This window comes from Hipposideros armiger, unplaced genomic scaffold (genome assembly GCF_001890085.2).
Source record: "Hipposideros armiger isolate ML-2016 unplaced genomic scaffold, ASM189008v1 scaffold_304, whole genome shotgun sequence".
NCBI classification, from domain to species: Eukaryota; Metazoa; Chordata; class Mammalia; order Chiroptera; family Hipposideridae; genus Hipposideros; species Hipposideros armiger.
Genome location: NW_017731654.1, coordinates 1,141,778 through 1,163,512, shown reverse-complemented (window position 1 = coordinate 1,163,512; position 21,735 = coordinate 1,141,778). Strand labels below are relative to the sequence as shown.

At 54.7% G+C, this 21,735-nt stretch overlaps 1 protein-coding gene across 2 annotated transcripts in view; it reads left to right on the top strand.

The window, feature by feature from the left end:
- SPNS2 (SPNS lysolipid transporter 2, sphingosine-1-phosphate) overlaps nt 1–21,735 on the top strand; it is a 35,412-nt gene that overhangs the window by 2,324 nt on the left and 11,353 nt on the right. For both annotated transcript variants that reach the window (XM_019659864.1, XM_019659863.1), the window contains exons 2-3: nt 11,272–11,337; nt 20,890–21,026. In XM_019659864.1, the coding sequence (XP_019515409.1) occupies nt 11,272–11,337; nt 20,890–21,026 (203 nt within the window). The remainder of the gene's footprint in view (nt 1–11,271; nt 11,338–20,889; nt 21,027–21,735) is intronic.

Genomic DNA, 21,735 nt, shown 5'->3' with positions numbered 1-21,735 from the left:
GCTCTGATCTTCTCAGGGAAGCTGACTCTGCCAGGGACTGAGGAGGAGAGGGTGGGATCAGGGAGATCTGGTGCTTATCTGACGCGTGTCCCAGAGTCAGAATGTCAGAATGGGGGAAGAAGATGGGAAATTTCTGGTGAATTGGTAAGTGGGGGATGGGGAGCAGTGGCAAAGAGGGGTGTGGGGCAGTAGGGAGGAAGGCCCGGAAAGCCCTGTGCAAATACCCACTAGGGTTGTGTATCCCTCCCTGTCCTGACCAGGGCTGGATTGGAGCTCATGCACTGCCCCGCCCCCAACATACAACATACACAGATTTCCTCTCCGGATAAGCCTGGTTCCCTCTCTCTCTCTCTCTTTATGGTAGATTCCCTCACACCCCCCTGCCCCCAACTTCAGTTTTTAGGAAGATTTACTGTCTCTATGGTAACTGCTATGGCTTGATAGGTCAGGCAGGGGAATGGTCATTCCAGGCCTAGGTCCACCTGTTGCTGGCCGCCCCAGCTAAGAGAAAGCAGGTGATGCTGACATTCCACTGTTTAGTCACCTTTGATGTTCCCACCCACCTTGCCTTTGAGAACCTCACAATCTGGCCCTGACTCCCCCCCTCAAAGAATGAGGGGAATTCCCACCCTCTTCCTTTACATCTGTCCTGTGCATTTCTGTTTTATGGTATGGATTGGCTCTGTCCAAAAACAGTATAATGCAAGCCCCATATATAATTTAAATATTTCTAGTAGCTACATTTAAAAAAGTAAAAATAAATAATGAAATGAATGAATATATTTTATTCAACACAATATACCCAACAAAGTTCAATATAATCAATATAAAAGCTATGAATTAAATATTTTGTCTCCCTTTTCATACTAAGTTTTGAAATCCGGTGTGTGTTTGATATTTATAACACATGTCAGTTTAGATGAGCTGCATTTCAGGTGCTCATCAGCCGCTGCAGCTGGGGCCACTGCAGTGGATAACGCAGGTCTAGAGCTTTGATGCCAGAGTTAGAGTCCAGGCTTTTCCACTACCAGCTGTGCGACCTTGCTGATGTCGCCTGAGACTTCAGGGTGATCATTTCCTCCTTTCCACCTCCTGGGTTGTGCGGAATAAATGGGAATGTCTCTTAAGCACCTGGGACAAGGCCAGACTCCTAGGAGAGCTTCACAAATGTCAGCTGCCTCCTCTTCCATGCCTCTGTTCCAGCTGTGCCCCAGCCATGATGCCCTTCCCATTTTTCTCTGTTTTGGACGGTCTCATTCAGGGCACCTTTGCGAGCCCCTCCCTTCTCCATCAGGGCTGGTCTCCATCCTGGGAACTCCAGTGGGCTCTGCCTCTGCCCTAGCGTTCCCAGAGCCACCCGATGATCGGGCTAATTATGGCCTCTCCTGCTGCCATGAGAACCCCCTGAGGGCCGCCGGCCTCGGAAGCAGGTGAGGAGGGCCAGCCTCCTGGTCTTCTTTCCTTACTGAGCGTGGCTTTAATTGGATGAAATTGAGGTAGCCCAGAAACCAGCCGCCTCTAAACCCTTCCCTCTGCCTCCTTGTGTGGATGGGGGGGCTGACACCCGGGGAATGCAAGGCACTTATCCAAGGTCACACGGCAGGGCAGAGCAGGACCAGAACCCCCCAGTGCAATGTTCTTTTGGTAGAGGCAGGGACACGGCCCCCTGCTTCTGGCCTGGAAGCCCAGAGACTGCTGGCCAGGGTAAGACTCCTCTGGGCAGATGAATTTTAGCTCAACTTAACAGAGGCAGTTTGAGCTCCCCTAGGGCAATGGTTCCTGCTCCCATGGGCCCTACCAGCCTGGCTGCCACTCACTCTCCATTTTGAGACCACTCGTGGCTGCCAGGTCAGGAGAAGGAGGGAGCCCCTCAGGTGAGAGTCCTGGGTCCCCTCTTCCCAGCTCTGTTTCTTGGTGCCGGAGCTGCCTCTGCCCCATCTGTAGAATGAAGGCAGAGCTGAGGGTGTAGGTGGCAGTCCTCTGCTCCTGGAACCAGGCTCAGTAAGAAGGAGCTGGCGCCAGTCTTGTTCATGGTTGGAGAACGACTATTTGAGAGCTGAGATCCTTCCCCAGCTTCTCTGTGATACCTGGCCTTTCCTAATACCTATGTTCTTGCCCTTTGATCCAGCCCGTGGCAGACGGGGCCCTTGAAATTGAGCAAGGTGGGGCTGATGAGGAGAGGCAGAACCCTGCCTTGGGAGAGTCCTTTTCTGCCAAAGAAGCTGAGACTGGTATCCGCGGCAACTGCTCACTAACACAAACCCAGAAGGATAGCTGAGCACGGGGACCCAGGCCTGGCAGGGACTAGGGGCTTCTCCAAACACCTGAGCTGGGTGCCGGAGGGGGCTGCCAGGCTAGGGCTCTTGGCTCCTTTTTTGTCCACCTGATGGAGTCTGTCCGGAGCTGACAGATGGGGACATGGAGGCCCAGGGCCTTTTACGGGTCACTTGGGTGGGTAGAGGACAAGCCAAGCCCCAAGCTCTGTGGCTATCTTTATGGATAAGGATAGTCAATGCCACCTCTGCCCCACCTCCTCAGGTAGCCTTGTCCCTGTGGGTGGCCCTGTCCTAGTCACTGCTACACCAGCACTACCTAAAGTCTGCAGGGTGGAGTGTCCCAGGACCGCATTCCAGAGTGCCTTTCTGGCAGGTCAGCACCCAAGTGAACCACCAGCTGGCCTGGAATGCTGGCACCCTAATGACTAACTGCCAGCTGCCCATTTCCTTGATCCTTCTTCCTCCTCAGGCACCTTCCAGTTGGTTCTACCAGCACCTCTGCTGTGCTGTTGATTTGTCAGAGGAAGTGCCTTGAAACTCACTACCTTGGGCTGAGACCCAGGGCCTTTTAATTCCCGAGCCTGTGCCTTAGTTTCTCATTTTGTGAATGGGGCAGGAAGGCTGCAGGCTACAGCTGGATCAGAGCTGCCCAGACTGGAAGGGGCTTTTGTGTCTTCCAGGGTGTAGGGGCCTGAAATCCTGAGTGTAGAAAGGGGGTGAGAATGAGGGAGGCAAAGAGGACACTGGCTTGATCCCCAGGCTCCTAGGGCTGGACTTCCCGTTGGGCTGAATGTCTTCTGGGCTGAGCTTCTTGCTTCTGGTTTTGCCAGACTTGCTGTGTGACATGAGGCAGATCCTGACCCTCTCTGAGACCTGAATCCTCAATAGATGACTTTGCCTCACTCTTTCTGTGGTCAAGCTCTTGCTCCTAAATGTAGCGCGGGGCACTTGGTCTCAGGAACTGTTGTCTGCTGGCCCCTGGCTCTGCCTGCACCTCCCTCCCCCAGGACAACCAGGTCTGTTCCTCAGCGGCTGCAGCAGCCAACCTCAGTTTCCCTGGGTGGGTCTCCGTCGTGCCTCTGCCCTCCTAGGAAGTCTTCCCCAACTTTCTGGGCTGAGCCAGGCACCTAATTCCTGCTTTCAACTGTACTCTATCTCATATCCATCACAGCATCTACCCCCATTTGGGTGGCCATCTCCCTCCAGCCTCAAGGGGCTGAGCCTGGTCATCTCTGTGACCCCAATATGCAAGGTGGGGTGGGGGGAGCTGGCACAGGCTTGGCCCTTGTTGATTAACTGAGTGGCAGAGTTGGGTCAACCCAGACGTCCCTGACCCCAAAGCCCATCTTTCTGGGCTGAAGGGGCCTTGCTACATTTGGATGACGTTAGATAAGGAGCAGGCCCCTGTTGTTGAGGCCATCGCTTCTGTCATGGTGGCTGGGGCTACCCGTTGGTCCTGACCAGGGCACACAATGAGCTGCGAGGCCTTGCACCCCTAGGAAGGAAATTGGGGAAGTGGTCAGCACGGTGTCTGTTTGTCCAGCCCTCGGCCTTGACAGTGGGGCCCCCTCACCCCCACGCTGGGCAGAATGGTTTTCGTACGTTCAAGAGGGGACTGTGGTGGCTTTGCCCAGTCTCTTCTGCAGAGAGGGCACTCGAGGAGAAGGGCTGGTCCCAAGTCACACAGTGAGGCTGTCTGCTCTGAGCCTGGCCCTCTCTTGGTAGCTGAGAGGTTGGTGAAAGGAGTCCCAGGGGAGATGTGATTGAGGGCAGAATTTCTCACATTAGAGCAAGAAATAAGAGGAACAATGCACTTGCCAGAACTTGGAGGCTAGGACTGGGGCCTGGCCTCTTACCTCCTCTCGGTCCTCTGCTGTCATGGAGACCTTGCTGGGGTCTCCCCACAACTGGAAGCTCTATGATCTGTCAAGCATGGATTTGCTGAATGGGGTCCCAGAAGGCCAGGAGCATGATTAGGCCTTGTAAACTGTAAAGGGCTGTGCCTAGGGAAGCGTGGAGTCACTTGGTCACACACTGTTTTTAGCACCCATGTGAGGGCTGTGGGTGTGGACGTTGAGAGGGGGCGGGTTGCACCCTCTTTTCTGAGGCTTATTGGGATGAGATGGGGGAACACAGGCCAGGTCTGGACCTTGGAAGCCAGCTCAGTCTTGCTTCTGCCTGGTTCTGTGGCCTTTGTCCCATTCACCTTCCGGGTCTCAATTTTCCACCTGAGAAATGGAAGCAGAAGTTACTGGTCACTGAACAGCACACCAGGAGAAGCTGGGAGTTCGTGGGCTTGAGCTGCGCCTTTCTGGGGTTTCTTATCTCTCCACCAACACCTCTCCTTTTATCCTATGTCTGTGGTCACACAGGCCATGCCCTCCAAGGGTCATGATCAGGGTGTGGCCACCTTGTCCCCTGCCCGGTGGTCTTGGGAGCCCCTGAGGCAGGATAGAGTCTGGGAGGCTCAGCTGGGAGAGGAGTGGCTGCGCAAAGCCCCCAAATTGCTAAGGCTGAGCCTGGTTCCAGGAAAGCTGGCCCCAAATGATAGACTAGAACCACAGGACAGAGGCCAGGCTGCCTGTCCCCGCCCACTCTGGGCATAGAGACTTGGTGGGAAGAAGGGAGGGCTCTCTGTGTTCTGGGGGTGGTTCCTCTCTAGGGCTGGTGGGGTCTGCGGGCAGGGCTCTTGGTAGGGAGGGGTGTTATGGTCTCCAGGTGGAGTGCTCTTTAGGGGGACAAGTTCAGAGTCTAGGCTCTCTAGGGAGAGGGTAGGGTCTCTCTGAGGGGCTGAGGCCCTGGGGCTGGGGGCCTACAGAGATGACCTTGTCCTCATGGTCCCTGCAGAGATGACCACTAAGCTGTCCTGACACTGATGACCCCGATTTGTAGGGCCACATGGGGGGAGGAGGGTCAGCATATGTCGAGCAAATGCAATTGAGATTTAGGAGGGGCCCAGCGGGGAGGTGTGAGGGTCCTGGGTCACTCTCCGTTGGGCAGCCTGAGGCTTGTAGTAGGGGCCAGGAGAGCCTGGAGGACACTCAGCTTGTCCCTGGAGGACGGGAAGCTCTGGGGAAGGTAGAAGTGTGTGTACTGGAGAGCCTGGGTCGCCAGCTCAGGGATTGCCTCGGCCAGTCCCCTTAGGCCAGAGGCATGAGGCGGGGTGTCAGTGGGGCCAGGCTGTGGCTTCCCAGCCTGAGCCATCCAGAGCCAGGTCAGCAGAGCCAGGCTCTTAGGCCCCTATCATTACTAGAGCGGGAGCTGTGGCCTAGCGTTGAAGCAGGGGCAAGACTTCTAGAGTGAGCCAGCTCTGAGGCCTCCACAGGGGGACCAGGGTCTCTACTAGAGGGACTAGCCAATGGCAGGCATGGCCCATCCCTTCAGATCTCTAGACCCTATCTTTCCAGCCATCTGCCCCTATTTTGGAGAAAAGATGACGGAGCTGGGAGTTCCCATTTTCCTCTGTCATGGTCAGGGCTCCTGATGCCTGAGTTAATGATCTGTGATAATATTTATTGACTACCTACTATGTGCCAGGCACCATTCTAAGCACTTTACATGGATTAACCCATTTAAACCTCACAACAACCATAGGAAGCAGATCTTAAAATGAAGCCATATTCTAGGGGAGGAAACGTGCACAGAGAGGTTAGGTAACTTGCCTAGGGTCATACAGCAGGGAAGATGGAAAAGCCAGGATTTGAACTCAGGTGGTCTCGCTATGGAGCCCGTGCCCTTGGAATTCAGCTAAGTTGGTAGCTGCTCTGAGAGGCACGGTCCATGTGGGGTGATGATGACTGCTTGGGGAAGTAAGCTTGAGCACCAGGTAGCCTGCCTTGGCTGACTAGACAAGAAGAAGCCTCCAATCATGTTGTCTCAACCTTGCATCTGAGGCTGGTCAGGATGGAGGCTTCTGAGATCAGTGTGGGTATCTTCTCCTGCCTTCAGCTTTTTGAGGACTCTGTGATATTAGCAGTTTAGGGGCTGGACCTGGATTCTCTGGGGGCTACCGAGGGACCAGCAGTGATGAGAGGTCACCGTATCTATGACCAGCCAGCTGGGTGAGTCAGGCCAGATTCCATCCAGCTCCGGGGGTGCCCTCAAGGTTATAGGCACCTCTTCAACAAGAACCACAGAGAAGGGAGTTGGTGGTGGGGGAGAGGGTGTCCTGGCAGATGTGACCTTGGATCTGGGCCCTGGATGAGCTGGATCTTAACAAGTAGAGATGGACACCTCAGGAAGAGGACGCGGCTGTAGCCAAGGCTTGGAGACCTGCAGGCTGTGATGTGAGATTCACAGGGGCTCAGACTAGTCAAGCCAGTGGTTTCCAATCACCTGGGCTGTGTGTTAATAGATCCCTGGGTCTCACCTTTAGAGAGGGTGCTTGTGCAAATGCTAGAAGAAATCCGGGCTCAATTTGGGTGGCAATGAGGAGCCACTAAGCTTTCCTGGGCAGCCATACCAATGAGCTAATTAAAGTAACACTCTTAGACCCGTGTCTGGCACGTAGTAAGCACTCAATATATGTTACTACCCAGATTATTGTTGTTGTTAGTAGTAGTATTACTGACCCAGTGGCCTGGGCCAGTGGATTTTGAAGAGCTTCTGGGTGACTTGAGCCCTAGGCAGAGGTGACAATCACTGGGCCAGGGATTTAGGTCCTTGAGTCTGGACACTGTCTATGGTCTCTGAAGCCCAGCCCAGGACTTGGTAGGAGATGGGTAAATGCTTGTGAGATCAGGCTGCAGGAAGGAGGCTGGATGGGCTGGGAAAGGCTGGAGGCAGGGAGCCTGGGGAGGAGGCAGGGTGATGGAGAGAGAATTGTCAGGGCCTGTTCATGGGCCTGTGGGGGAGCGGACGGGGTGTCATGGCCACTTCCTAAGTGTCTGGCCTGGGTAGTGCCATGGTACCACTCAGGGAATGGGGACCAGGTGGTGGAGCCATGGAATTGGAGTCCAGGTGGCTGGGACACTGAGGGATGAGAGAGCCTGTGGGACTGAGCCACCAGGAGGTGGTGGATTTCAGGGGAGTGATGGAGGTGAGGACAACGAGTTGGGGAGGGGAGAGAACTCTTCTAAGAACTTCAGCTGTGAAGAGGGAGAGAGAAGGAGCGGCTGGCAGAGGGGACAAGCCAGGATTGCTTTCGCCACCAGGATGAGAGAGATGGGAGCACTTTTACAGGCTGTTGTGTAGGGGACAGAGTGAGGGAGATGCTGAGAGTTACAAGCTCAAGCCAGGGGTGGACCCAGGGCAAAATTCCTGGAAGGCAGGAGAGACCGTTGGCCTAGAGCTGGGGACAGTTGGCCTTAGACAAGAGGCGAGACCCTCGGGGGCTTTGGAGGGGTGTAGCGGGGGTCCATAGATGAGGAAATCCAGATGTTCCTGCTGTTGCAGAGTGTTTTCTTGGCCCTGGGATGAGGACCCTGTGGACAGAGGGTGATTCTGGCTGTGGATTTGGGGTGACTGCCTAGAAAGGCCTGGGTGGGGAGCTGTGGCCATAAGCTGGCTGGGGGCTGAGTGTGGGGTGAGAGCCCCACCTTGCGTACCTCTGGCTGCTGGGGCTAGTAGAGTGGGCTTGGCCTGAACTATAGGATGCTGCTCCTGGGCGTGAGGCCCATCCTGTGACCCACCAAACCTCAGCCTCCAGGAAAGAGGCTAAAAATAAGGCTGTGGTGAAGAAGGGAGGGGCTGTGTGGGCCCAAGCCAGGCTGGAGCCCAGAGGAAAATCTGAGACGACCGGCTGGGCTGCTGTGACACACGCTTCCCGTGCCAGTGGCCAGCAGGATCTCACCCACTTGTGGCCATAGCCCCGTCCAGGCAAACAAACCGGAAAGGCTGAGGCAGGGCCTGACCTAGGGCCTATGGCCTGCACAAGGCCCTGCTCCCTGGAAAGGTTCTCTCTGGCCTTCTGCCTAGAGCTCAGGCCTTGGCTCCAAGGCTGAGCTCCAGGGGTTGCTGGGGTGTGGGCATCCAAAGCTTCCTGTGTCTTGGGGTCTAGACTTCGTGGGAGTTCCCAGGGGCCCTGTATGCCCATTTGACCTAGAGAAATGTTCGTCTCCCTTGCCAGGAACTCTGTGCAGTAGAGGAGGTCAGAGGAGGCTTCCTGGAGGCAGAGGCAAATGCCAGGCCTCAAAATAATGGGACGGGGAGCGTATCCAGTCAGGTGGCTAGCATGTGCCTTGGGAAGAAACAAGCGTGTTTTGATTTGCTGTGCACACAGGCCATCTTCATGGTGACCATTTTGATATGGCCTGCTTCCCAGGAAGTGAGTGTACAGTTACTGCAGATCCACACCCTCCGTTTGGCTGTGGATGGGGACCCACTGTTCAGGGGCCCAGGGGAAGTTTTACCCTCTTACCACCTCCCGACTCCACCCATCCTGAACAGTCCCTGTTCTGGGTTCTGGGGATGACTTGCCATGGCCCCGGGCCTCAAGGGGCTCAAGGGGCTAAGGCGGACCCTCTCCCATCCATCTGTGCATCCTGCCACCGAAGGTCCCTGTGGGCTGGCTACGTGCCGGGCCCTGGGCTGGGGGACAAGAGTGAACCACGCAGAAGCAGGGTAGTGGAAGAACCAGCTTTGGCTTGGGCAATAGACCTGGTTTCAGATCTTACCTCTGTGACCTTAAGTGCTGTATGACAATTTGTTTCACTTCTCAGAGCCTCGGTTTCCTTATATGGGCAGTCATAGATACCTGCATAGGTAGCAGTGGTAGAAATACCATCTGAAGAGCCTCACACGGTACCTGGAACTTAACAGGAACCCAGAACTGGTGGCTTTTCGCTCCTGCACACAGTGTGTCTAAGGAGCTCATACCCATGTCCCTGTGTATCTTCCCGGTAGAACTAAGTAATTCTAGTGTGACACATGCTAAAACAAGGAAGGATAGGGACAACTAACGTATGAAGGGTGGTGATAGGAGGAGAAATCAGGGACGACTTCCCCGAAAAGGAGGCACCTGAACTAGTCTTAAAGGAGTGGCAGGAATTAGCAGAGCCAACAAAGTAGGGTAGAGGAGGAAGCATGTACAACTGGGGGGCCCTGAGTAGTTTGGGGTTGCTGGAGTACAGGGTGGAGGGGTGCTGTCCTAAGAAGTGGATTTGGCTGGCGAGGGGGGTTGGCAGAGCTGAACCTGCATCCCTGTGGCTTGATGAAGGGTCCGGGTCCTCCCCTGAGGCACTGGGGGGCCAGCTGACGGTGACTATGCGATCGGACCCACACATCAGGAGGGGAACAGGCTTTTGCTCAGGGGTGGGAATGGACTGTGGAGTGGGAGGGGAGTGTGGGTGGTCCCCCACATCTGGCCCAATCATGCCACCCACAGGCCCCAGTGAAACTCTGGGCCTCTGTGGCCAAGTTGGGGCACTTTGAAGGTCCCACTTGATGGCCCTGCCCTCAGCCCAAGACCGGTCCCTGGCTTCTGCCTTCAAGGCAAGGCTGCAGCCCGTCTTGGTTATTAAGTCATTAACTGGGCCTCACACAGCCTCTTCATTACGGGTAATTATGGTCAATCCACTGTGTACATTAACAAGGAGGAGGCCAGCTTTTCTTGGCTGTCCAGCTGCTAGGACAGCAGCAGGGTATGACCCGCATCCCAGGAGACTGCTCAGCATCTTAGCCCTGGGTCTTAGGGGGAGGAGGGACATTCTACTTTCTCCATTTCTACACCTTCAGCCACCAGGCGGGACCCTCAGACCGTGCTTGGAGATCCTCCTTTCCCCCACTTTCTCATTGTAGGACTAAGCATGTGGCTTAACCTCCTATGCCTCGGTTTCCTCATCTTTCCAGCGGGATAATAGTACCAGCTTCATAGGATAGTGTGAGGGTTAAACTAGCAAAGCGCTTAATGCTCAGTAATTCAAACCATCATCATTTCAAATGCTGACATCATCATCATCATCATCATCATGAAGAACTCTGGGAGTCCTGTGAAGGCGGGGTTCAGTCCCTTCCTCTGTCCCCTACGTGGGGAACTCCTGAGGCAGGCCCTATCTCCTCCTGCTTTTACCCCTGTCCCCTCTCAGTGCAGATATGCAGTGGTTAGGGGGGCCTGTGGCCTGTGGCCCAGCCTCCTGCTGTCCTCAGAGATAAGCCAAGGCGAGGGCCCCTGGGCCTTCGGGCTGGGGGCTGTGCTTCCTCAGGGCCCTGGTTGAGTGCTGGGTGACAGGGGCCCAGGAGCTTGCTGGCCCCCGTGCAGCCATGGCTCTGTCTGTCCACAGGTGGGGGTGGTTTCTGGTTGTTCTGGTTGCCCCGCTCCTTGACATGCAAAGCCGTAATGGGCGAACAGAGGTGCCTGGGGTTTGGGAGAAGGGATCCTCTTCCCCCAGGAAAGGAGGCCTGGAGCCCTGTCCGCTTCCCTCTACATCTCAGCCCCTGCACGGGAAAATTGAGGGTCCTGGTTATCATCCTGAGGACAGCTGGATTGAGTGCATGCGGTGTTTGCTTGTGTGTGCGCATGTGCTTGTACTGTGAGCATTACCTGTGAGCCCCCTCAGCCCGCTCCCAGCCAGAGGGCTTCTCCAGCAGCTTTTAGTGGCTGCCCTCCTGCTCTCTGGGCTTCAGACGTGGTGGTTTTCCCTGAGGGCAGGGCCCATGTCTGTTCCTCAGGTGCCAGCACCCTGTCTAGGGCTGGATCACAGGTGGGCCAGAGGCCCAGGGTAGCAAATAGAGGGCTTGGCTGCCCCACTGAGCTGAATAACCATGAGGAGCCTGGCCTGTCTATGCCTTAGGCCCCTGCAGTGGCCGAGGGAGAATGTGGGGTCCTATCCCCAGGGTAAGCACGTAGGTCCAGTGCGGCAGGATAGAAACTTGGCCTCTAAGGTCCCCAGTGGCCTAGCTAAACTGGGCAGGGTGGAGTTGTGTAGATGGGGCCAGGCTGGGCCTTGCAAGGTGGAAAGAGGGCTGGACTGGGACTGGGGTCGCCTAGATGGGATGGGGGAGTTGGGGTGCCAGGCATCAGACGTTGCCAGTAAGTACCATCTGTCTTCCCCTCCAGGAGTCCTTCTAGACATCCAGCAGCACTTTGGGGTCAAGGACCGAGGCGCTGGCTTGCTGCAGTCAGGTGAGGCATACCACCCCCGCCAGACCTTGGCATCTTGGGCTCCCTCTACCCTGGAGGGGCATTCCCTGCTGGGTCCCTTCCAGGTCCTGACTCACTGGAAAGAGAATGGGCTTTGCATCCAAATCCCACTGTTGCCGCTCACAAAAGTAACCCCTTCTCCAGCTTCTGCTTCTCTTCTTAGAAAACAAAACAAACCATACCTGCCCTGAGGGGCTGTGAGAGATACACCAGCGTAGAGGCCAAGGGTTCAGATCCTTGGAGGTGACCCTTCCTTTGAGTCCTTGGGCCTCCTCAGGACCCAGAGATCCAGGTTCCATCTTGAGGCTGCTGAGAGCAACTGCTTAGTTCAATAACTTGGGCAATGTCAGCAGAGCCTTGTCAACACTGTTTCCATATTGTCCCCTAGCCCCATTTCCTTCCACTGCCGTCAACCTGAGAATCGTCTTTGATGTCAAAGCAGGAAACCCCTTGACCAGCCCCAGAACCACTTGTATTCCCAGACTCAGGGCAGGAGCTGAGGATCTGGGTCCTGGTCTAGTCCGGGGCCTGCGGTTCTAGACCCCATCCCCCTTGGGAACCCAGCCTCCTGACTGGCGAGGAAGCAAGGCTGGAGCCCCCCCGACACACACACACACCGGCTAGGGCAGCTTGGCAGGTCAGGAAGCAGTTTCCCGGCCTGCCTGGCCCTCCCTCCAGGGTCCATGTCTCCCTTGTCCCTGCCCTGCCCACTCCGTGGCCCCGGGGGACCTGAACTCCTGGCTCCCTGGCCCTCCCACTAGCTGTGGCCATGCTGGCCATGCCGGCCATGCCCTCGGCAGGCCCCTTAGACCTGGGCAGAGACTCAGCAAGTGCTGCACCGCAGGGCTGGTCTGACTTGGCCTCAACCTTGCTCTGTGGCTGGACCTGGTCCCCTTGGCCCTGATTCCCCTGGGTGGGAGGGGTGGAGATAACTGGCTCTGTCCAGGAACCTGCCTGACCTGTCTAGGTGGCATTCCAGGATGTACAGTGCCAGGCCTCCACGATGTGTTCGTAGAGCACAGCTGCCTGTGCTCATTTTCCGGATGGGGTCTTAGGGGCTCAGAGGGAGGGAAAGCGATGGCTCCAGGGCTTAGCCCTCATATGTGAGAGTTGACTGAGCTAGGACTTGGGCAAGGCTGTGTGGTCCAGCACCTCCTAAGGGTGGCCAGGTTCCTGCCATGCAGACATCACCTCACATCACATGCAGGATGTGAGCCCAAACCTCTCCCCTGGCCTCTATCCCCTTGCTGGACCTCTCTGGCTGGGCCAGAGTAAGTCAGCCCGTCTTGGGGTCTGGGACTAGTCCCTCCAGCCTCCTGGGCTCTGCACTGACGGTGACCAGCTCTTCTGACAGCAGGGAAGAGGGGGTTCAAGCTAGGTGGGAGCATGGGAGGAAGCTGGCTGCTGAGCGGGTGAAGGAAGCGGAGGAGAGAGCCTAGCCACCGAGCCCCCTCCCTCCGCGGCCCCTGAGTTACTGAGGACCTGCAGAGCTTTAGTCTCTCCTGGTCCCGGCCTGCTGAGTGACGTGGAGCAAGGCTCTACCTCAGCCTTTTCCATTAAACCCTCACTGAGTGAGATCAGGGAGACGGTGGGAGCGCTGTGAGGGTTGTAGCCCTGCCACAGTTCTGTCCCAGGCTGCCTTCATAGCTGAGAGAAGTCATGGCAGCCCCTTCCGATCCCTGTCTGCCGGGTTGGAGGTGGACACGTACCCCATAGGTATCCTCTTGTTTGATTCTTCCTCCTACAAGCTCCCTTTGGTCAGTTTCACTTTCCAGATGAAGGGACAGAGGTCAAGAGAGGGGAAATGATTTGCCTAAGATCTCATGGTAAGAGACCAGCAGGCCCGGAATTGGAGCTCTGTGTATGCTGTCCCCATGGCTTGGGGAGGGGGCCCAGATGGCCACTGGATTGGTGGGGCTTGTTCCAGGTGCCTGAGCGTCTGGCATCTCAGCGTGCTGAGGGGGGTGACTTTGGGCTGTGCTGTGAGTCCCGGCCCGCTCAGAGACCCCCCTAGTCCTTGCTTCCTGGCCCTCGCCCTGACACCTACCCCTGGCACAGCTGGGGTGGCTCCCCAGAGTGTCCTCACACCTTTGGCCCTCTGAGCCAAGAAACCAGGCGAGCTAGACCAGGATGTGATTCAGCGGGCACCCAGGCAAATCACCTAATTGGCCTGGGCCGCAGGCACCTGTCTCTCCCCTAAGCCCTGATAAGGTCAGAGCCAGGTGGAGGGCGCCAGCCAGGTGTTGGTGCTTGCCCAGATCAAAGGGCTGGGGCTGAGAGCCAGGTTGTCTGCTTATTTCTGGGCACCAGTGCTGCTGGGCCAAGAGACAGGGTCGGGGGTGGCTAAGGGTGAGGCCTGGGCCTGCCCCTGCTGTTTTCCCTTGGGCCCAGGGTTTGAGTGCTGGTTTGGGAAGAGCTGACTTTCTGTAGCAGCTCAGAGCTAGCCCAGGAGTTTTCTGCAGCAGCCATCCTAGCTCAGTCTCTGCGAAAACCCACAGCAGAATTATCGCTCTTTGGTCTTGCTGTTTGGGGAAATCAGGAGCCCCCATAGCCTACATCTAAAGGGCCAGCTGCGTCTGAACCTACTGTTTAGCAGGCGCTGTACTGGGCTCTGTCATAGACTCAGTCCCCGAACTCAGGAAGATTCCCTCTGTGGATGGGAACAGGAAAGGTTTCCAGTTCCCACTCAGGCACAGGGGGACTGCGGGAGCCCAGGGGCAAACTGCAGCTCTGCCTGGTGGCAGGTGAAGACTTCCCCAAGGGGGGGGACAGACATTTGAATGGGGTTTTGAAGAATGCATTCGAGTTTATTCAGGGGAAAGGGCTTCCAGTCAGTTCATCAGAAAGAGTAAATGTGGGAAGCCCTCCTTCTCCCTCCACACTGGATAAGATATGCCAAGAAGCATTTAAGCTACGTAGCTGAGCTTGAAAGCTAAAGCCAGGGAAATTTCCAGGTGCCAGATGCAAAGACGAATTCAAAAACAGGGGTGGGAGCTGGTATTGAAGTCAAGCGAGGCAGAGTGTTTGGGGAGCAGTGTATGTCTTAGAAGCTTGTTGTAGTATTTTTAATATAAACATTTTTTTTAGGATGAAAAAAATTTAAATATCCATATAAAGTAGAGAGAATAATACAGTGAACCCCCATATAGCCATCACCCAGATTCATCCAAGTATCACCAGTCTGGCCCAGTTTCCAGGCTTGGGGATTTCTTTGTTCTGAGGATTGGGTAGTGCAGGAGTGCTAGTGTTGCACGGGGGTGACTTGGTTTCCACTCAGAGCCCAGGGCAAGCTCCCTGGTTTCAAGCTGTGGCCCCAGCCAGTGGGCAGTTTTTCCACCTGTGACAGGAGAGCTCCTTCCTGGTCCCTGCTTTATGCAGAGAGCCTTGTCCAGCCCCTGCTTTGTACAGGTCTGAGATTTCCACTCCTTTCTCCTATGTAACCCTTATATTTCCTGAGACCCCAGCAAAGGCAAACCCAGAATTCTTTAGGGAAGCCTGCACGGGACACAGATGACAATTCCCACTGAACACAAACTCAAATCCAACATGAATAGAGCACACAAGGAAACCCACCTTTGTGGGAGGGGTCAGTCTGCCCAGAAAATGGGAAGACCAACTCCTGAAGAACAATAGGACTCCTGAAGAGACTTTACATTAGGTATATTTATCTTCTCAAAGCTCTCCAGGACAGAGTAGAATTTATAAGACAGGAACAGCACCTTATTGTCAAAGAACAGGGAGATGTTTAAAAGACCTAACTTTAAAACTTTGCTAGTGAAATATATAAGTATTAAAATTAAAAAGTGTAATAATTAGAGGCGTTAACAAGTAGACTAGACCCAGGTGAAGAGAAAATAAGCAAGTTAGAGGATGGCGCTGAGGAAATCAGCATCCATATAGCTCAGGGGCAGGGGGCGTGAGAGTGGAGGTTGTGATGCTGCCTGGGTCTGGTGACTTGCAGTTCATCAGCCACGGGCTGAAGTGAGGGGAGAAGGGAAGGAGAGGAAGGGAAGGCTGGGCCACACGCAGGGTCTGATTGTGAAAGGCATCTGGATTTTGTCTTGCGGCAGTGGGGAGCTAGAGGAAGTTTCAGAGCAGGACAGGTTCCTGTGAGCTGTGTGCGTCAGGTTATTTATTCTGAGGCCCAGCGTGGAAATGGATGACAGAGGAGGCTGGAAGGCAGTTCAGGGCTGGGGTTCATGGGCTCATGAGGAAGTACCAGGATGGGGAGTGAGGCACAGGGGAGAGGCGGGACAAAGGAAGAGCCAGCTCAGACTGAAACCAGACAGCGCCTCTGCGTTGGGGCTGAGCCCCCTTCTGGCCTTGCTCCCGTCCCCACTTCGGCCGGCTGAGTGACAGCCTCCGCTTTGGTTCTGAAGGCAAAGCTGGGCCGTCCCTGTGGCTATTCCTCTGGGGCCTTCCTGAGGCCTGAGGGGCCTACCCAGGGCTTATATTCTGAGCAGACTATGAAGGAGGAGTGGTTTCTGCAGGAAGCCGGGGGGTGGTGGCTTTCAGGCGCTGATGGGGCCAGGCTCTCCTGGGTCGTCCCCATCATCTTGGCTGGCCTGGGCCGCCATCTTCGACCTCCTGTGGACAGCGAGGGTACTCAGGCAGAACCTGACCCCCCGCCTACCTCATGCCTGCCCAAGTACTCTTCCTGCCCACAGGATGTGGGAGAGTGGCGGATCTTTTCCAAATAACAGTTCGGCCAGATCTGGACTTTGTAAAAATAGTCCTGGTTCAGCCCAGGCGAGGTGGGGGCTGGACGTGGGCTCCGAGGCCACCGTGTGGGAGCCCAGGGTTCCCCCAGCTCAGACGTCATCCACTCCTGCTCCAGGACCACCTTCTGGGGTCAAACAGGGCCACATGTGCACTGAGGGTGGCATAGCCGCCCCAGAGCAAGGATAATGGGGCTGCCTGCCAGGGTACAGAGTGCTCAGCGGGGGCTATTCTGAGCTGGGTGCTGGCCCTGCTGTGGGCCCATGGTGGGAAGGCCTTCAGCCAACACCCTGAGCCCTTGGACTGCCATGGGAGGTGGACAGCCCTTACGGATGTTGTCCAAGTCCTGTCTTACTGGTGACTCTCCCCAGTCCTAGGAGGAGGGGGCATGGCCCATCTCACAGAGGAGGTTCTCAGCCCAGGTTCCCATGGTGAGCCAAGGGCCCTGACTCCTCCCACCCTGCCATCCAAGCCCTGCCCTGCCCCCTGCCCTGCCCCCACCCTGGCTCCCTGCCTGCTGCTCCATTGTCCCAGACCTGTGGGCTCAGCACACATGAGCTGAGCGAGGGCTTCCCCACACCCCTGGCCACAGGATGTCCTCATGTACGAGCTGCTGGGAAAACCACCCCTACCGAGATCAGGGGTGGGGCAGCCAGGCTGCCCAGAAAGCTCTCCTCAAACAAAGACTATGGCCTTGGGGTGGGGGTGGGGGTGCGGGGGTTGTCCAGTGAAGCTTCTAGCCCAGCTGGTCTTTATTTTCAGCAGAGCTGACTGCTGGCTAGATTGACCCCTGCGCACTGATCTGGGACAGATTCACACATCCCAGCCTTTGCCTGTACTGTTCCTTCTGCCAGCAAATTTTCCCTCCTGTCCCTACCCTGACTGTGTTCAGGCCCCTCCACTGGCCTGTGACATCCCTGAGGGTCAAGGGAGGTCCTCTCTCTTGTCTGTCCCTAGCAGAGCACAGGGGAGGGCTGCAAAGATGGATCGAGTCTCTCTTCTGACCCTGGACTCCCTTGTCCCCAACGGGACGGCACCGAGGGTCCAGGGGTCCAGGGTCAGGAGGCTCACTGTATCATCTTGGGTAAGTTCTTCCATCTATCAGTGGCCTCAGCCGTAAAACGGGACAGACATGGTGAAGCTCAGGGTGGTGCCTGGTGACCTTCAGCAGGCTGGGACTAGGGGTGGGGACCAGGTGTGCCTGCTCCAGCAGGAGTCCACCTGTAGTCCAGGGTGCCTCTGCCCACCCAGATGAGCAAGCAGAGAGCTAGGACTGAGAGACCCAGGAGCTGCCTTCTTGCTCTGCTGCAGGCTGATGGGTGGGGATGGGCCAGGATTAGCCCCTCTCCACCCACCCAGCGGGGCTTTTCCAGTGCTCCCCCTTGAAGGAGGAGAACAGAGCATGCTGTGGGGCTCCACTGCCCTCGAAATGCCAAACCTGCTCCTAGTGTTTAGGGCCCAACTTCCCTCCACAGCCTCATCTCCCGCCGCTTTCCTCATAGCTGCCGTCTGACCTGCTTGCTTGCCGTCCCCAACACACCCTGAACTTTCTCTGACCTTGGGAACATCAGCTGGGACCTTCCCCCTCCCCAGCCCGGCAGTCTCTAGGGTGATTTAGAGCAAGGACTCTGGAGTTAGACAGATTGGGGTTTAAATTCTGGCTCAGCCACACACTCCTCTCAGCCTCTATTGTCCCTTCTGTAAGATGAAGATAATCGTGAGACTCAAATGAGATCACCTGTGCTCATTAAGTCCCGGGCACATCCTTGGGCATTGCCTATAATAAGCATTCCATAAATGAAACCTGAGGTTATTATTACCAATAAGCATATGACCGTTATATGGTATTGCTTATAAGATTTGTAATTGATATTTTAGTATGTATTCTTTAAAAAAAATTTTTTTTTTAATTTTATTAAAAAATTTTTTTTTCAAGTAGTTGTTCCAATCTAGTTGTGGAGGGCACAGCTCAGTGGCCCATGCGGGGATTGAAGCGGCAACCTTGGTGTTATGAGCACTGTGCTCTAACCAATGGAGCTCACCGGCCACCCCTTAGTATATATTCTTGATTTTAAGTATTATCATCATGGTAAACCCCTGTGTATCCTTCAATGCCCCAGCCCTGACATCACTGTCTCATGAAACTTCCCTTCACTGTCCTGGCAGGAGCTGGCCCTCCTTGCTGGTTCCCTGGCATTCTAGCCCTTTCATCTGGAAACCCAAGGATGGGGTCTGCCTCCTAACTAGACAGGGGCAACTCCTACTCTGATATTTTTTCCCCCACTCCCCACCTGGCACAGACAGGCAAAGAGGGAATAATTCTCCCTCCTCACCTGAATGTGTGTGAGTCCTAAAGAGACCCCAACATCTCGTTTCTGTTCATAGTATCCTGGTCTGATCTCAGGTAGGTCCTGGGAGGCAGGCCCAACAGGAAAAATCCTTTTTCTAGGTAAGAGGAAATAGTTTCGGTCTTGATGAATCTAAACAAGGGCTCCGTGTTGACTGAGGCTGACCACTCTGGGCCGGGTGTGGCATTAAGCACCTTACTAGCGTTATTTCGTCCAGTGCTAAGAGCAACTGGAGAGCTGCTATTTTTATCTCCATTCTCCAGATGAGGAAGTTTGCATGCTGGAGCTGGCTTAGACCTGCTCGTGAGAGCCTATTGTTAGATTTTCAGGAATTGTATGAGCTGGTTGTTAAACGCAACCATTATTAAAAACTACATTATGTAAACTTACCATTAAACAACTTATAGTAAAAAAAAAAGGGGGAATAAATACAATGCATCACTTCCAAATTATGTTTCTACATTTTTACTATTATCTATGTTCTTAAGGCTATGTACATCTATTATATTTGGTAGAAATACTGTATATACAATGCTGGGTGGAGTAGCAACATCACGCTGGTAGCTTGAAATCAGCTATGGAAGGAATATTTACACCACAAAAATAGGCAAACACTACATCAGGAAAGCCAGCTGTTAAACATTTATCAGCACACCACTAAGTGAAGCACAGAGAGCCTGGGACCTGGTCAAGGTCACCCAGCGGGGAAGGGACTGAGCTGAATTTGAACCCAGGCAGTGTGTCTCTGGTGCCCAAATGTGTGCACCTCTCTGCTGACTCTGCCCGAGGTCCCAGTCACACAGAGCTGGGATTAACAGGTAACTGCGCCCCGCACCCCCCCCACCCCCATACCTGTCTGCACTCACTGCTCTCTCACTAGGATAAGAGCGAGGCAGTCACTCTCCTCCATCACAGCCCTCTTTTCCCTTGTTCACCTCTTTCCCGCCTTCCTCCCCTCCCTCTTTCTCTTCTTCTTCCTCCCCTGGGGACTCAGGTCTGTGAGGGAGCAGCTGAGTTCATGTGTACATTCAGCCTGGCGGTCAGAGGCCAGTCACTGGCCACTTTGCCCACCCCCAGCCTTTGTCTGGCCATCTGCCCATCAGCTGTGGAACTGCCTTCCAGAGGGAAGTGTGGAGGGGCTGTCTCGCCTGGGACCCAGGGCCTATCCTGGCTTGCTGGCCTCTTCATCCCACCTGGGACCTCCACAGCCCCTCCCCTCACTGGCAGTGGCATCCCCACGGAGTCCTCTAAGACTCTGCATTCTCTTATTCTGAAAGAACAAAACCAGGTCATATCACTCCTCTGCTCAGCGTCCTCCAGTGTTTTCCCTTCTCATCACAGAAGCCACAGGCATCACGGTGGGCCACAGGGCCCGACCCTATCTGGCCTTTCTCTTTCCACTCCTTTATTCCAGCCACTCTGGCCTCTTTACTGCTCCTCAAATATGCTAAGCACACTCCTGCCCCAAGACCTTTGTACTTGCTCTTCTTGCCCCAATATGTGCACGATTTGTTTCCTCACCTCCTCCAGGTCTTTGCTGAAATGTCACCTTCCCTGACCCTTCTATTTCAAATGGTAACATTTGCTTTGCACATTTCCTATCTTCTGTTTCTGCCTTTTACCCTTCTTTGCACTTGTTACCATCTGACATACTATATATATTTTTATTTTATTGCCTGTTTCTCCTCACTAGAATGAAAGCCTCCAAGAGGACAGACATTTTTGTCTGTTTTGTTGAGTGGATGAATGGATGGATGGATGGATGGATGGATGAATGAACAAACAAATGAATGACAATGTTTCCAAATGTAAGGAAAGCCTCTGCAGCCTGCTGGGAGTGAGGGTGGCTGTGTGATCTGTCAGGTCTGAGACCTGGGGTTCCAGGCCCAGTTCTGTCCTGATTTGCTGTGTAACCTTGGGGAGCTCCCTTCTCTCTAAGCCTCTTTCCCAAGTCTAAGGATAGCAGTGTGGCCAAGTATGAGGAACACTGGCTCTGGAGTCAGACAGATGGGGTCAAATCCTCACTGGGATGTTTACCGCTCATGAGGCCTTGGTCAAGTCACTTCTGCTCCCCGAGCTTGTCTCCTCATCTGCGAGGTGGAATGGGTTGGAAGGATACATATACAGGAGGCTTTGTGGTGAGTGCTAGCACAGCTCCTGGCATGTAATAACTGTTCAGTGAGTAAGTCTTTACTGTTTTAAAAGTACCCAAAGGGCTCACTTGCAACTGGACAAACTGTGGGCCTGCGCTGAAGAAGATGGTGTCACCCTAATTCAGAGCGCCTTTCCTGTCTCCCCTGGGCCCAGGACTGGCCGAGGTCACCCTCTCTGGGGCTGCTTCCTCAGTGCCTGGCCCGGGCTGAGCTTTGTCTCCTGGGCACTTGGCCTCAAGCTGGGGTGGTCTGGGCAGGTGGGCTCAGCCACAGGGACCCTGACCTGCCCCTTAAGCTCTCTTCTCCTTGCACAGTGTTTATCTGCAGCTTCATGGTGGCTGCCCCCATCTTTGGCTACCTGGGCGACCGCTTCAACAGGAAGGTGATCCTCAGCTGCGGCATTTTCTTCTGGTCGGCAGTCACCTTCTCCAGCTCCTTCATTCCCCAGCAGGTGAGGCCTGTCCCAACTTCCTGCCCAGTAACCCTGCGCATCTGTCTGTTCCTCCAGTGGGCAGCCAGTCTGGCCTGTCCTAGTTTAGACTGGGGGTTCCACCCCCTTTGCTTGTTCCAGCCCCAGACAGGATCTTCCAAATGCAGTGGGATGAGGGTGTCTTTGGGTACTTTTATCAACTGGCCCTGCAAACAGGGACTCGCAGCCCAGTGTGGCATCCTGACTGTTTCTGAGCTGTCTCTGATTTGGGGAGGATGCAAGGAACGGGGGAACTAGCCTGGCCTAGGAGTCAGACCCTTTTGGTTCTAGTCCTGGCTCTGCCATCATCTTGCTGTGGGATCCCAGGTGAGTCACTACCCCTCTCTGGGCCTTCCACAGTTTGCTCTTTGTTCAATGACCAGTTAACTCCTTGGGTCAAAGTCCTAGGGGGGGGGCAAACATCACTTCAACATAAGGACGATATTTCTTACTTGGCTCCCACAGTTCTGGGTTTGAATATCCCAACTCTGTTGCCCACTCAGCCTTGTAATCTGGAGAAATTTGCTTAACCTCTCTGAGCCTCAGTTTCTTCATCCTTGAAACGGGGATAACACTTCTCCACTTGAAGGTTTATTGTGAGAAATAATTGAGGTAATAATAACTGGAACATGTCAAGTGTTCAACAAATCATTATTTCTATTCTTTCTTCCAAAAAGGAGATACGTTGTTT